Genomic DNA, 17,037 nt, shown 5'->3' with positions numbered 1-17,037 from the left:
TGGTCATGTGAAGTCCTACTGGATCTTGGTTTACACAATGTGAAATAGCTCTCTCTTATTCCATTGAGTCTCACCATTTTTCTCAAGATTTGAACCTTTAGCCTTTTAAGTTGAAAACCGTAATTTATAGCTGTTGCGATCATTATATCTATACTTGTAAGTTCCCTTGTCATCATTCTACAACTTCATGGAATTTCTAGAGTTCTTTGCGTTCTTCAACCTGTCTAGTACTTCAATTTTAGTGACTTCAAAGGTGATGAAGTTTGTCTTTTGGACAGAATACAGGGGAATTCAATTTCTATTAACTTTCCAAGTGTTAAAAGTTAGTCTTATGAACAGAACACAAAGGAAATATTGACTTACTTAGTCTTCGAAATGACTCCATACTTGAGTGGTGGCTTTACCCTAGTGTTATTTTCAGTCTGCATCCTCCTTTTATCTTGTTTATTGATGCTTAAGTGAGCAGCTACCTTTCTGGATACTCTGGTTTCTATTCTTTGTTTATTTTGTGATTATGATCAGTGACTACAGCAAAAGTTGAGAGATGTTTCTACTGTATTTGTCATTGTATTTGTATTCAATTTGGAATTAGATTTTCATTCTGGGTTCTTTCTCTTCATGGATCATATTTGTCTTTCCTATACAAAATGTAAAACTATTTAGGTCAAGGTGGAGGAATCCAAGTTTCAGCATTAGAGTTATTACTGGAAAACTTTGTGCTGTTAAATGATTGGAGTGGCTGATCATGGTTTTCACATACACCAAATGTCAGCAGATATATCAAGTCTAGCTCCAGTGGCTTTATTACATTTCCATGGTGCCATCACTGCCACTAGTCTGAAAAGATTTGCTTGCGAGTGGAGAGAAATCTTCCTTGATTTTTTGACCAAAAGTATAATGTGCAAACCTGACAATTCGTATCTAGTAAAATATTAAAATTTATGTATTTATATTATATTTTATATATAAAAATATATTTTATAATTTATGTTAATACGAAAACATGAAATATAATTTTTTGAGTTACTCAACCTTGATGACATCTATAGACGGACTACTAAAATTTTTCATCTTCAATCGAAAACAAGAAACACAACTTCATGGTGTAATTCCTTTGTTTCTTTTGAATCTTGAAGCAGCAATGTGAGAGATGGCCTTGACGATAAAAATCTTTAAAGTTATGGTCCAATCCTTGGGCGTTTCAGAACAGAGCAGGGGTGAAATGTATTTAACATTATTGATTATCACCACTCTTGACTACTACTATATATGGTATCAAATCACTGCTTTGATGGTTTGAACTTTGAATTCGATGGATATATATAATTTTGCGAGTGGAGAGAAAATTATTATTAGCTTGACATTATTCATTTATAATTTTCAGCACTAACATCCATTATTATTTGATGATTAATTTACGAGTAAAAAACTTCACAATTTAAATTCGAAGCTTATAATTTGATTATTTTGTGCAATTATTTTCAAGATATAGTATTTGTAATTTTTTTTATCTTGAAATTACGATTATTTATGTAAAAAAAATCATAATTTTTACTAATTGACACTGTTTTCAAACCTAAATTTGGAAAAATACAATAGCTTGCAAAAAGCTGTAACATCAGGGTGGCTTTGGAATCCACCGTATGATGGCGTAGAGCGTATGAAAAATGATTACGACTTTGGAATAGAAAAAGTATATTTTTTTTGTTTCATTTTTTTTCCTTTTCTGGTAAAGGAAGCGACAGCAACCACGTTGATTAAATTCTTATTAGTATTAACGGCTCAGATTCAATCAAGTGACAATTACTTCGTGAGTTGAACGTGGCATCCACGATATGCACAACGTCAACTCGCAATCTCCAACCACCATTCGCCACGTTGAAACTTTCTGTCTATAAATAGGGCTTCCCAATAAAGGAAAATCGGAAATATTGAAAGGCCAAAGAAAATAAAACTAGAGAATATGGGTTTTGGAGTAAAGCTGTGGTTCTCCTTTTTATTTACGTTGGTCATAGTTTCCTCAGCTCGTAACACCATTTCAGTTTCAGGTACGTTGCTCTACCTTTCTTCACTTCCATTTCACATGCTACTTTTCTTACATTCATTTATTTCATTGTTTGAGTAACATTGTAAGAAAATTTAAAAATAATTAAATTTAAAATTTAATTCAATTAATTCATACTATCATTGATAATATTCGATAAATTTAAATTTAATTTTAATACATGTATTTTCTTTTTATTTTCATGTTGCATGCACGAAAATAATTTTTATTCTGTTTCTTAGAAACAAAGAAATTATATATGATTGAAAAGATAAGAAACGAAGGAAAAAAAAAAAGGCAAGAAAAAGGGTTTCAGTAAGTCTAAGCACCGTAGGATGTCTATGATTTGTGTAAAAATGGTTGTAGTGCGTGAAACAAGCCAGTTGGTTTCTGCGAACATGATCGCATATCGATGTCTTTGTTCCCATATATATAGAAGTGAATTCGCAAGAGACAAGACAACCTTGTTTGTCTGCAAATATAGATTTCCATTTTTTAAATGGATTAAAATTTGAACTATGGATTCCATTGTAGTAATTACCAAGTCATGTTTATTAAGACAAATTCATGCTGCCATGTTTTTGTATTTTAAGCTGAATTTGTGCTCTCAAGGTATATGTTTTTATGTTTTTCATGATCATTATATAGTTTTTAACAAAATCTTTACCTGGTTGACCATACACACCGGAGTTAATAAATATTGGTTTTGGTTGAATGGACATGTGAAAAGATGCAAATATTAGTATTTATAAGATCTAAGATGTAATCTTTTATTTATTTTTTATTTAATCGGATTAAGAGTTCAATCATAAAATGTAATTGTAGAATAATAAAAATCCTTCCATTACATTATTAAATGAATCTTATTTTTGTGCATTGAGATTAATTGAATCATTTTCCGACCAATGTAAATTTCTTTTTTAGTAAATTCTCCTGTTATATCATATATTTAATTATTTTAAAAAAAGTTTGTAATTAAAGATTACATGTTAGTGATTATGCACAAACAAAATTGGTAACAAAAGTAATTTAATGAAGCAAGCATTGGAGTTGAAATGTAGAGAGTGAAGTTGATGGCAATTCTAATTTCTACATTTGTTATGGAGAAAATAGTAATATTGTCATCAATGTGTTTGCATGGTTTATATTACAGGGGAGGAGATTGTATTGGCTGCGGAGGGAAGGTCTCTAATGGCAAGCATCGAGGATTACAGTGAACCGACAGCGAATCGTGGCCATGATCCTCTTTCAAGGACAAGAAGTAGTAGTGGCATCAATGGTGGTGGCCGCAAAGGTCGAGAAGGTTAACGATACTTAAAAAAAGAAAAATCTAAATATATGCATCAGTAATGCGCATATATGATAAGACTTTTCCTTGTAACGAGGTTGATATATCATTATGAGTGTAGTATAAGTCAAATAAAGAATTTTGTATTTCTCTGACTTTTAATTCATTCATGTGTTTCACCTTGAGAAAAATATGGCCCAACGGGTTTTTTTTTTTTTTTTTTCAGTGGATTTAGCAATTTAAAACATCACGTTAATATAATACATATATAATGTAAAAATATATATCAAAGTAAATTTTAATAATAATTATATATAAATTTAATAAAATAAAAAAAATATTTTATTTTTTTTATATCAACATGATTCTAAAATATAATTTTTATATAAAACATAATATAAATATATAAATTTTAATATTTTATATATACAAATACACAAATTATCAAATCTATTTACAAATAAAACATGAGTTCATCACATAATTTTTAGGATAGACACATGAAATGAATTTATTAAATATAATCCAATTACCTAATTATAATTTAAAATTATATAAATTTTATTTTTTTAATCGACGAACCGTACACATTTTTTTTTTTAAAATTTTTCATAAAGATTTTCTTGATGGCGTGGTAGCACAAGTCTTATAGTTTCTAACTCACATAAAAGGTTTAACTCACGGTACTGGAAATTCTTCTTAAAATTATCAATGCAACTGGAGACGGGCTGGCTCCCCTCTGATATCCAGGAAGGAGTGTAAATTGATGTGATTTTCATGCCCAAAAATTTACTGTGTTAAACATAAACTTTGCTAAACATCGTGATTTAATTACCTTTGTTCGTTTCCCACGTGGTAGTTGCCATTTTACTCTCTCCTCTTACATGTGAGAAAGGGTTTGCATTTAAGGAAGAAAGCCCAAAGTCAAATACATGCTCCATCGACCATAAATTTCTTTCTGTTCCCATGTGGATTAATGAAGATGTTAATTTGGCAAATAAAAAATATTTACTTCTTGGGTTTGGCTTATAAAAGAAGGAAACTTTCATACCCAGACATAGGCAGGCCACTCTTGCTTGGTTTTACTTCTAACAGAAGTAAAACTGTCCAAGTTTTTGTAGCATTATTGGATCAGAAATTTCAGACAGCTTCTTGATCAGGTACGTTGTTATTTCATGGTTTTTTTAAGACCAAGGCTGAAAACCTTCTTCTTACATTAATGGCTGCATGCATCCTTCAGGAACCCTAGCTATTTGTTTCAGACCTTCTAAAGTATATTCTGTTTTTTTTTTTTTTTTTTCATCATCTTAATGCTAATTATTTCTAGAAATCTGATTCCTAAATTCTAAATTTACTACCATTACCTTACAAAATACATTCAACATCATGTAAAGTACTTTTAACTTTTTTACACATGGGCACCGATTGACTTCCGTGGTAATTTATTGATATTGTCATATCGTCTAGATCCGAAGATTCATCATTAGACATTGATTTGAAGGAGTCGTTACTAATTTTTTTTATCTAGATGTGATTAATCACCTAAGGAATCTATCATTTCAGGGAACACCTAAGTTTAAAGATTCTTAAAAAAATAGGTTCGGATCTACTAATCAGAACAGGATTCAGGAGTTCGGTTACGTGTGAGGAAGGTTATAGTACCCTCACAACGCCCATCGAAAGATGGTATCAACTTAATTTTATGTTATCCAATAAGCCTAAAAAATTTATCAAGTAATTAATTATTAAAAATTATCCTCAATTGACTCTAATACTTTTAGCAAAAAATTTTAGAAAATTCCCTCACCTTAAAAGTATGCAAGAAAACTACTGTTTCACTTGTAGAGTCTTCATCGTCGAATTATTTAATATTAAAAAAAAATCAAGAAAATAAAAAAGAAAAAAATGATTGTTTTTGTACAGGAAAAATTGATACTTTCAACTTTTCCTCAAAAATCCATTTTTGAAAACTTATTTTTAAAGAAAATTTATACTTTTAACTTTTTCTCAAAAATTCATTTTTGAAAACTTATTTTTAAGAAAAATTTATACTTTTAACTTCTCCTCGAAAATAATTTTTTTAGAAAACTTATTTTCAAGAAAAATTGATACTTTCAACTTTTCCTTAAAAATATTTTTTTTGAAATTTTATTTTCAACAAAAATTGATACTTTCAACTTTTCCTCAAAAATATTTTTTAAAAATTTTTTTTTATTTTCAACGAAAATTAATACTTTCAACTTTTTCTCAAAAATATTTCTTTTTGAAAATTTTTATTTTTTTGTAAAAAAAAAATACTCCTAAAAATAACTAACACATAAAAATCAAATAAATAAATAAACAAATGAATAAAATACCAAAAAAAAGAATAGCTCGACTTGAGGAATTCGACATGGCTCCAGGCACAAAGGATGGCTTGAGATGTAAAAAGTGATTTAATAATTCGGCTCAGAGACAAAGACAATAGGACATTACAGTTGGTTGATCCGCAATGCTGTACAACCATCGAAGGATGGAGCAATGTATGGTATCTTCTAGGGATGGCATCGAGTCGGGTTCGGGGCAGGTTTTGCTCGCCCCGAACCCGACCTGATTTTATGTTTTATCAAACTCGACCCTCACCCCGACCCGATAATATGTAAATTGTACCGACCTGATCCCACCAGAAATTAATAAAATATTATTTTTTAAAATATAAAATATTATTTTTTAAATATAAATATTTTAAAATATCATTATATAAATATAAATAAATAAATAAATAAATAATTAATTAATTAAAAAATAATTTTTTAATAATATCGGGTCGGGTTTTAGGCATACTCGAACCCGACCCGACTCCGATTGTTACCTAATTTTATCCTACCCGAAACTCGAAATTAAAAAAAAAAAACTCGACCCTATAGGGTCGGGTCGGGCCGAAATCCATCGGGCTTGATTGCCATCCCTGGTATCTTCAATGCATCAACAAATTTGATGGTGGTCATCAAATCTTCATCCACCTAAAAACTGATCACACCACCAAAGCCTGTCATTTGCTGTTTGGCAATTCCATATTCAGGATGACTTGGCAAGCTTGGATAATAGACACGTTTCACTTTAGAATGTGCCTCTAAAACTTTGGCCATCCTTAATGCTATCAAATTATGTTACTGTACACGAGATGCAGTGTTTTCATGCCTCTGATGATAAGATACGCAGCATTTGGGTTGAAAGTACCTCTCAAAATATGATGCAAAGTACGAATTTTTGTAACCAACTTCTCAGAACCACTTATGCAACCAGCAAGAACATCATTGAAGCCCTCCAATCTGTATGCTACAGTTGTCAATACAACTTTTTACAACCACCACCTTATTAGCGAATGAGACATCGATGACAGTTGCCTGAGTAGCAACCACCGTCGAGAAGGGTAAATTCGAAGCGAGATCGTTCGATCATGAAATAGTAACTATTTACGTGACACCGATGTTACTACAGTTGCAGTGAGCTTTAATGCTAAGCTGGCACACGAAGTCAGGAGAAAAATGAAATATCAGAGACAATAAACTCCTGCCACCTATTTCTCTTCCAACATAAAACAACAATGTCGTCACCCCGTCGTGTCAACCCAACACGAGGCTTGTCTCTTATCGGTGCACCAGAGAAGTCGGGATCAAAATGGCACTCGAATGAAGAATAAATTTGATTTCTATGATTTCTTTCGTGTGTCTTTTTTCTTTGTGCTGCTGTGTATTTTTTAGTGTAATCCGAGAGCCCCCTCCCTCTGTAATCTTTGTGCTAGTTTTTTATTACTTGCTTTGGGATTCTTTTCAAAAGTCAAAAGATGTTTCAGCAAGACATGTAGTATATGGAGTGACTATAAGCAATAATTACATTTTTTGTTGGAAAAAACCACAATACCCACGCGCAGCAACCACACACAAAATAACAAGCTCAAATCAAGAATAAGAACACACAAATATATTTGGTTTGGCCCAACTCAAAATGGCCTACTCCAAACACAATCCACTATCAAATAAATCTTTACAATTGTGAGACTTTTAGAATGAGAAAAGTCTCTTAAAACTCCTTACTCAAAACTTAACCCAAAACCCAATTACACCCTTTAATAGCCTACTCACTTAGCTATTCTCTTGGTGTCTAACTCTCTGGGGTTACTAAACTAAAACCAAAACATCTTATTTATAGGGGTGAAACCCTTTATACCTTTACTAAACTCCCAATGTGGGATACAAGACAAATTCAAACTTACTTAACTTTCGATGTGGGATTCTGAGATTCAAGGCAAATCCCAACAAATCCTCCCTTGACTTGAATCTCCAAACACTTCAACAGTATCTGCAAAGCTAACATGCTTACCTTTTTTCTTTTCTTTCATCACAGGCATTCCAGCAACTGAGCTTCCATCAAACATGTACAAGTGATTGACCCTATTCCCTTGTAGAATCACACTACCATTCTTGTACACTTTTAACCAATCATTACTACCATAAAATGTGTACCCCCGAGAAGCTAACTCACCCAAAGCAATCAAATTGTAGTGACAATTTGGTACATACCTTACATGACGAAGTATCCTAATAACACCATTGTGAGATCTAAGGCGAACACTCCCAATACCTTGAATCTGCACCTTTTCTTTGTTAGCAACCACAATATCCCCATACTTTTCACTCTCATTCAACTCCACAAAGCAGTTCCTATCATTGCAAACATGAACTGTAGCAGCTGAATCTAAAACCCAACCTTTATCACTTTTCAAAGTCTGGGTCTCATCCACACAAGTTGTCAAAACAACATCATCATCATCAGACAAGACAGCAGCAGTATCATTCTTTTCTTCATCTGATTTCTTCTCATCATTTGTCCTTTTGAAAGCAGCCATATCCCTTCTCAGTTTCCTACAGCGCACTTGGATATATCCTTTCTTACCACAATAATAACATTCTACATCACTGTAATCTCTGTCTCTTGACTTGGATCTCCATCTCGATCCATCAATCCTCTTTTGAGTCCTCCCTCAATCAAAACCCTTTACAGCTAGTGTACTCTCCCCAGGTGATGAGTTCTGAGCTCCCATAAACCTTTCATTCTCACGCAATAGGACAGTTACATCATCCAACTTTAAAGTAGACCTGCCTACCAACACAGTCTGAACTAAAGGCCTATAAGACTTGGGCAAAGATGACAGCAAAATTAAAGCCTTCTCTTCATCTTTTAACTCATCAACAAAAATCGCTAACAATTGAGAAACCAATTTATTGAACTCATTCAGGTGATTTTGAAGACTCATACCTTCTTCCATCTTCAGAGAATACAGATCCATCTTCAAACATAATCTATTAGTCAACGACTTCGAAGCATAAATACCTTCAAGCTTATCCTACAAACTCTTCGAAGTACTCTCAGTCAACACACTGTACTTTACTTCTGGAGCTAATGCTAATCTAATAGTACTAACAGCCTTCTTCTGAATCTTATTCCAATTAGCATCAGACATTCCCTCAGGCTTACTACTTTCTAATGCCTGATCCAACCCTTGTTGTACTAACAGATCTTGAATCGTACTTTGCCATAACATAAAATTACTCTTTCCATCAAATAACGGAATCTCAAACTTAGGCATAGACATACCAGACATACCTTCTTCAGACATCTTCAAACACTGCTTCATGATCTCTTGGACCCACGAACCTCGAACCTCGCTCTGATACCACTTGTTGGAAAAAACCACAATACCTACGCGTAGCAACCACACACAAAATAACAAGCTCAAATCAAGAATAAGAACACACAAATATATTTGGTTTGGCCCAACTCAAAATGGCCTACTCCAAACACAATCCACTATCAAATAAATCTTTACAATTATGAGACTTTTAGAATGAAAAAAGTCTCCTAAAACTCCTTACTCAAAACTTAACCCAAAACCCAATTACACCCTTTAATAGCCTACTCACTTAGCTATTCTCTTGGTGTCTAACTCTCTGGGGTTACTAAACTAAAACCAAAACATCTTATTTATAGGGGTGAAACCCTTTATACCTTTACTAAACTCCCGATGTGGGATACAAGACAAATTCAAACTTACTTAACTTTCGATGTGGGATTCTGAGATTCAAGGCAAATCCTAACATTTTTAACACTACAGAGATCAAACAACGACTCAAATAGAGTCTGCAATCACAACATTTCACTACTGATCTTAGTCATAAAAGAGTAGAAACAAGATACTTTTACGGTTTCATAACTAAGAACATGATACACAGAGCTCTGTAAAGCTTTATCGAAAAAGCTCTTGAATACCAGTGGTTCCATTGTTTTGAAAGGTGAGCTCATATTAATGAACCCAAACAGGACGTCAATATCTATGGAACAAACTACAAACAACTTGGCAATCAAATTTTTTCTACACTTTTGGTCACTTGGCAAATCCCAGATGCCATGCAACTTTTTAGAAAGATCAAGACAAGCATTTAGATCTGTCTGAACTCCAATTTCCTTACAACTTGACTTGGCTGTGTTCAAGCCAACCTGATCATCAAAAGCTTTTGCATTTGGAAATTCTTGGATAACCTCATGATGAGCTGCAACAGGGATTCCATGTTCTAAGTTTACAATCTTCGACCCATGAAAATTAGCAACGTTCACCTTATTCTTTGAATCCACAAATGCAAGCTGATCCTTCTTGTTTCTTTCCTTCTTAAGTTGTGAACACTCTCGTTCCAGGTCCTCTTGCTGCTTTGAAACGTGTCCCAACTCCTTCTTCAAGCACTCAATCTTGAGATTCTTAACGTTTTCAGAATCGTGAACTAGTTGCACATGAGTCGAAAGAGTAACGCATTTAGCAAAAATGCCATTGGAATTCAAGGCCCCACCAAAATCGACGGTTATCTGGGAGAGTTCTCTTGGAGGCGAGTAATTAAAGGAATCAGTGCGAGATGATGGTAAAAAATGTAAGTGTTGATGATGTGACGATGTTGGTGGTGGTGGCAGTGGCAAAGATGGTAAATAGAAGGAAAAAAAGAGGGTTGTTTTGGTTAGCAAAAGAGTAAAAAAGAGCGATTTCTTCAACTTGGATAAGTTCCTCCAGGAAACTCATGTCCCATTTTTTCAAATTTTCTTTCGCTCACACCCTTTTTTTCTTGGTTTCTGTTTGGTTTTTTCTTTGGACCTCGCTCTCCTATTGTTGTTGCTATTTATAGGACCAGATTAGAAAAATTTTTAATCAAATCTTTGACTGGGTTATCAAAAACTTAAGACTCATCCTACCTCATATTAAAACCTATAAAAACTTTACAACCTCCAATTTAAGACCAAAGATATATATTTTTTATTTTTTATCACTAAATCTTGTTAAACTAATGATAAATCTAATAAAACAGATAAATTAACTAAAAAAATCAAAGAAAAATAAAATAAATAAAAAATAAAAATAAAAGCCAATTGGGTCTGCTAGTTGGATCCTAAATTGGGTTCAATGGGCTTAGACCCAAATCCTATTTGATCAAGCCCAATGGGCTTGGGTCCAAACTAAATAAGGTGTCTACAGATATGATGAAATCATCCTTTTCAAACTCTTTAGGTTATGTTTATTGTAAGGAGGATTAATATGTTCTTAGCATAAGTTTATTTAATCTTTTTTATTTTGAGAAAATTATTTTTAATCTATAAGATTAAACTTGCATGTTCAATTATATTTTTAAAAATTATATCAATAATTTAAATTATACAAAATTTTTAAAAAAATAATTTTGATAAATAAATAAATTATCATATCTTAATCTTTGCATATATCAAATATAAAACAAAATGATATTATTTAATTTAATTCTATTCATAATATTATTTTATCCTATTCTATCGTAATTTTATATATCATGACCTTAATCTTTTATATTAAATTGTATTTTCAATCCTCATTGATTGATTTGATACTTTCATGTACTTTGGTGTACCAAAAAGTTTGACATAAGTTGGATTCATAGGGTGAAGTGGAAGGAAAATAGTTTGACTAAAATAATAAAGAAATTTGATAATTTTTTTTATTTAAATATATATTTTTTATTTTTATTGCATTCAAACAAATTTTTAATTTTTATGTTACACTTAAATAAATTTTTAAATTTTAATTTATATTCAAATAAACTCTTAAACTTTAATTTGTATTTGAATAAGCCTATAACATAAATCAATTTTTTATTTAAAATAAGAGCTTACTTGAAAACAAGTCAAAGAATATAATTTTATTTAGATATAATATAAATATAAAAACTTATCTAAACAAATTAATAAAATTTAAGGGCTCTTTTAATATTTTAACAAAAAAAATTGTAAAATCTTTCCACTTACATTATTTCACCTTACCACAAATGTACATTGTAATATGTGGCAACTAATCCACATGTGAATGTGAATATGGTTCAACTTAAACTTATTTGTTTTGTTTATTTAAGGGTTATTAATAAAAAAAAAAACTCTTGAATTTTATCACTTTATTTAAATAAATTTTTATATTTTATTATATCCAAATAAGTTTTTAATCTTTAATTTGTATTCAAATAAATCTTTAATCTTTAATTTGTATCCAAATAAATTTTTAATTTTTAATTTATATCTAAATAAACCCTTAATATAAATTAATCTTTCATTTGAAGTAAGAGCTTATATGAATATAAATGAAATGATTAGAGCTTATTTGATTACAATAAAAAATAAGAACTTAATTAAATAAAATTGAATGAGTTGAAGACCTTTTTAATAATTTAGCCTTAGTTAAATAAATAAAAAAATTTTATTTAAAATGATTAGGATTGAAATTTTAATGACTAAAATTAAAAATCTTAACATTATTCCAATAAACAAAGGAAAAATTTAGAACTTAAAATATAAACTAGTTTAATAAATGAGTAAGATCGAACACACTGACCCACCCCTCATTTAATAAACTTATTAAAAGAAAGCAAACTGTCATAACATATTGTCGTAATGATTTTGTGTCCGCCCGACAAATTTGAAAACGAAATAAAAAATAACGAAGTCGCCACCAATCTTTTTTGGCTAGGTGCGATTGGTCACCTATTAAAACATATCTTTTTAATAAAGTTTTAAAATTAATTAAAATTTATTAAAAAGATAATTTTATGATCTGCGAAACAGTTTGGGTTAGGAGTCGATTACGCGTGAGGAAGGATTAGTACCCCCACAGCACCCGTTAAAAAAATGGTACCAATTAACAATATGTTATCCTTTGATTTTGATAAAAATAGTCTAATTTTCAGAGTTCGAAAAATAATTTCCTTGATTTTTATTTATTAGAAAAAAATTTATTCTCGAGAAAAATAAATTAAAACCCTTTTATTGAAATAATTCTTAAAATATTTCAGTACGTTGGTAACATTAGAAGAACTTTTTCTCACCTAAAGATTTCTTAGGCCCCGCTTCTCGGAATACCTTAGAATCTCTTCCTCGGAGGCTCAAATTTACTTTTCGTAAAAAAATGTCATGCATGCAATGTAAAATGTTACCATGTTGATGCACACATTTTATTTTCCTTTGTTAGAAAATTTATTAATTATTTTATTAATATTCTTATTTAAAACTAAAATTTTGAAGAAAAAGGAATTTTATTATATTGAAGATTTTCTATAAATATTCCAATACATTGGTGATATTTTACAAAAAATTTTCTTACCTAGAGATTTCTTAAAGCATCTCTACTCGAAATACTTTTAGAATCCTATCATCGGATAAAATTTTTTTTCTTCCCATTTTTATTACTTGTATTTTTAATTCATTAACCAATTTTTATTTATTACTTTTAAAAAAAGAAAATTTTTAGTGTATTGAAAATTTTTTATAAATACTCTAATACACTGGTAGTATTTTTAACAAAATCTTCTCACCTAGAGATTTCGTAGGTATCACTACTCGAAATACCTTTGAATCTCATCGTCGGATAAAAATTTCCTTTTCTTACATTTTTTATTAGTTTAGTATTATTATTAAATTTATTTTTATATTATTTTATTTTTAAAGTTTTTTTTTAAAAATTAATAAAATTATATAAAAAAAATTTAACCACATATTTCATAATTTAATCTAACAAATATAAATATTTTAATATGCATAAATATTAATAAAATAATATATAAAAAATAAAAAAAAAATTTTTACCTGAACAGGACCGGTCAACGATCCAGTCAATGCGCGGTTTGGTTCGATGGTTTGGCTCGATCCTGGGCACGGTCTGGGGGGTTCAGCGGTTTGAGCGCGGTCTGATTCGGTTTGGTCTGATTCAAATGGACCGGTCAGGGGCTAAAGGAGAAACAAGTCGTCGGGTCACGGGTCGGCGCACGGATCCTCAGAGGCTAAAACGGCATCGTTTTGGGCCTTTAATGAAACGACGTCGTTTTGGTTCTGACGATTTATATAAAATGTTCAAATTTTTTTTTCAAGCATTTTTTTTCTTCTAAAAAAAAATGCTTGATTTTTTTTCTTTCTTCTTTTTCGGCTGACCTGAGCTGGTGGCAATTCGTCACGACGATCGTCGCAGTCCTCGCAGGCGACGAACTTCGATCACCGTCGACGGTGTCAAAAAATTAAAAAAAACTCTCACAAACTCCTCTCGACCCCCTAAACGCAGATCCAACCTTTTTTTCACCAAAAAGGGTCCCTACTTCCCTAGATCTGCTTTCAAAGTTTCGGTGATTTTTTTTTTTGTATTCTGACCCTTTTTTTTTAAACTGACCCCTTTTTTCTTCGTGCAAAAAGCTCGACGTTGGGTTCCTCCCTACGGAGAGGACTGTGCATATATATATTTTTTTTTATATTTTTTTCTTTCATTTTTATAGCGTCTCTCCTCCTTTTTCTCTCTCTATTTTGGTTTGACTATGAGCTCTATTTATAGAGCTCTGACCATGCATCTGTTTGAGGGAAAGGCATGGGGCTCGGCATGGGGTGTAAGCACGAGCCTCATGCCTTTTTTATTCGTTTCTGTCTTATTTGATAGTTTGTCAATGGGAGGAGTAATTAGAGGGGTGGAGGGTAGGGTATAATGATCAGAAGGGTGGGGTGTAGGGTCTAGTGGCAGTGGTGCCGGGGAAGGCACCACTGCCATCCTCGATTTTTCTGTTCTGTTCTATTTTTTTATTATTTTTGGTATTTTTTGTATTTCATATTTTGTATTTATATGTATTTTGTATTTCTGGACAAATTGATGTCCACACATATAGATCTTTAAATCTATAGCTATACTTAATAAATGGATGGAGTCACCATCAATCTTTTTTTACTAGGTGTGATTGGTCACTTAAGGAATCTATCTTTTTAAGGGGTTTCTAAGCTTGCTTAAGGATCCCTAAAAAAATAAGTTTGGATCTACAAACCAAAACAATGTTCAGGAGTTTGGTTACATGTGAGAAAGGTTATAGCATCCCCACATGGCCATTCGAAAGATGGTACCATAATATTTTAAATTTATCCTAAGGTTTTGAGTCTAATGGTTTTAAAAATCTAATATGCAAATATTGAAAATAATTCTTAAGATTCTCCATCAATCTGATGAAACTCTTAAAATATTTTTTCCCCTTAAGAATATTCAAGAATCGCATTTGTTTTCTTGAAAAAGCTCCGTCGTCGGTAAGATTTTTTAATTATTTTTCATTGTTGAAAAAATATATAATTATTCTACCATTTGGCCAAATTAGAAATACTTTTTTTTATTTTTTTTATTTCTAAATTTTTCACTATTTGGGTCAATTTAAAAATTTTTTTTTTTCAGAATTTCTAAATTTTTTCACAATTTGGGCTTATTTAAAAAATCTTTTTCCTTCTCTTTTTTTTTGAAAGAAAATAATATGGCAATTATTTTTTTATTGAAATTTCATTTAAATTTTTTTACCTTCTGGGACAAATTTAAAGAAAATTTTCACCTAAAGATTTTTTAAAAAATTTACTATTTGCAACTTCTAAGAATTTTATTCTTGGGTAATTATCAAATATTTTCAACCAATTTTTTATTTGAAAAAGAATACAATTACTTTTATTAAAATTTTATCTAAATTATTCCAAAATTTGGGACGAATTTAAAAAAAATTTCTCACATAGAGATTTCTTAGAAAATTACTATTTGAAAATTCTAAGAATCTCATCATTGGGTAGTTTGTATTTAATTCCAAAATTTTTTTTTTTTAATTTTTTATACTTTTCATTTTTTTTGTTTGGAAATAAACATTAATTATTATTATTGAAATTTTATCTAAATTATTCCACAATTTGGGATAAATTTAGACAAAATTTCTCACCCAAGAATTTTATAAAAATTTATCATTTGAAATTTTTATAAATTTCATTATTGGATAATTAATATTTATTCTCAAAATTTATTATTTATTTTTTCAAATAAATCATGCAAAAATACTAAAAGAAAAATAGATAAATAAATGCACAAAATAAATAAATAAACTACCAAAAAAAAAAAAAAAACCAAAGAACAGCTCGGCTCGGCTTGAGGCACAAAGATTGGTTAAAAGGCGCGGCTGAGAGGACGCGGCTTGCCTGAGGGCTGGTTGGGACACAGGTCGATCAAACGGGTTGAGCTCGGGTCAGGTTGACCCAAATAAAAATGCACGGATCTTGGAAATTTATTGTCGCCAAAACGATGTCATTTTGCACAGGTATAAAATGCTGAAATTCTCATTTTTCTTCAAAATTTTCATTTCCTTCTCTCTCCCCTTCTTTTCTCTCATACTCTCTCTAAAAAAACTCAAATTCCAATTGAATGTTATACTAAAATCCGAAAAAACACGTCAAAAACTAGAAAAAATCATCGAAAAATTCAAGTTTGGTCGAAAAGTTCATCGGAATATTAATCGAAATCTGAAATTTTTTCAAAAATTTTCCAAAAAAAAGCGCCAAAAATTCTATAAAAAATCCTAAAATTGTTTTTGACACCTTCCAAAAAATTTTTTAAATTCTGCCTTCTGTTTTCTGCTCTCTATTTTTTTTTTTTTTGTGTTTTGTCTCCAAGCCTATATTTATAGGCAAAATATGAAGAGAATTTTCGTTTTATTATGAGTCCATAATTTGTTGGGATTTCACATATCCCATACTGATTAAGTCCATCTTTTTTTTTAATCATTATCCCTTAAAATAAAAAGATAAATAATTAAAATAATAATAATAATAATAATAATTGAGCCAATTTGTCCCATTTAGATCATGCCCAATTGATTCAGATCTGGACCAAATTAAATGTCTATACACACCAACTAAGATTTTATTTAGTTTAAATTAAGCGTGTTGCTTTTAAAAGGTGGGGGAAAGTAATGGTACTAAATGCTAACCAAATTTAAGATTGATCAAATTACTTTTCCCTTTGTTTGTCCTTTTTATCTTTTCCTTTGATTCTTGTTCTCAAGTTCAACCAAAAAAACAAAAAGCTAAGAAAACTATAGTTTCGTGTAGGTGGGGAGGGAGACATTGATTGTTTGTTTTCTCCAAATCAGAGTTCTTAACGTAAAATATGTTCAATTTTGAAAATACACTTAAAAATAATAAAAAAAAAAGATAAAATTGATTTTAGATAAATTAAAAATAATTATAAAAGTAAGATTGATTAATGTAGTGATAAAAAAAATTAAATTGATGTTGTTAGAAAATTAAAAATCATTAAAATCTTTGGGGTAATTTCTATTAGGTG

General features: G+C 30.6%; 1 protein-coding gene and 1 pseudogene across 1 annotated transcript; one reads left to right on the top strand and one right to left on the bottom strand.

The window, feature by feature from the left end:
- The first annotated feature begins 1,715 nt into the window (after positions 1–1,715).
- On the top strand, positions 1,716–3,487 carry LOC111304349 (protein PSY3-like). The gene is made up of 2 exons (XM_022900894.2): positions 1,716–2,048; positions 3,198–3,487. Exons 1-2 carry the CDS (start codon positions 1,964–1,966, stop codon positions 3,350–3,352), a joined length of 240 nt encoding a protein of 79 aa, XP_022756629.1. The 5' UTR covers positions 1,716–1,963; the 3' UTR covers positions 3,353–3,487.
- Positions 3,488–6,334: 2,847 nt separating this feature from the next.
- On the bottom strand, positions 6,335–14,454 carry LOC149515223 (protein SENSITIVE TO UV 2-like; annotated as a pseudogene).
- Positions 14,455–17,037: the final 2,583 nt, after the last annotated feature.

Source organism: Durio zibethinus, chromosome 13 (genome assembly GCF_047325235.1).
Source record: "Durio zibethinus cultivar Kanyao isolate XHJ-2024 chromosome 13, ASM4732523v1, whole genome shotgun sequence".
Lineage (NCBI taxonomy): Eukaryota > Viridiplantae > Streptophyta > Magnoliopsida > Malvales > Malvaceae > Durio > Durio zibethinus.
Note: the sequence above shows the minus strand (reverse complement) of the source record. Positions and strands in the feature narration are given on the sequence as shown.

Excerpts from the sequence above, each read along its gene's own strand:
- LOC111304349 (XM_022900894.2), top strand. The coding sequence starts at position 1,964 with ATGGGTTTTGGAGTAAAGCTGTGGTTCTCCTTTTTATTTACGTTGGTC. Across the intron at positions 2,049-3,197 it reads TAACACCATTTCAGTTTCAG|GGGAGGAGATTGTATTGGCT; the intron begins GTACGTTGCTCT and ends TTTATATTACAG.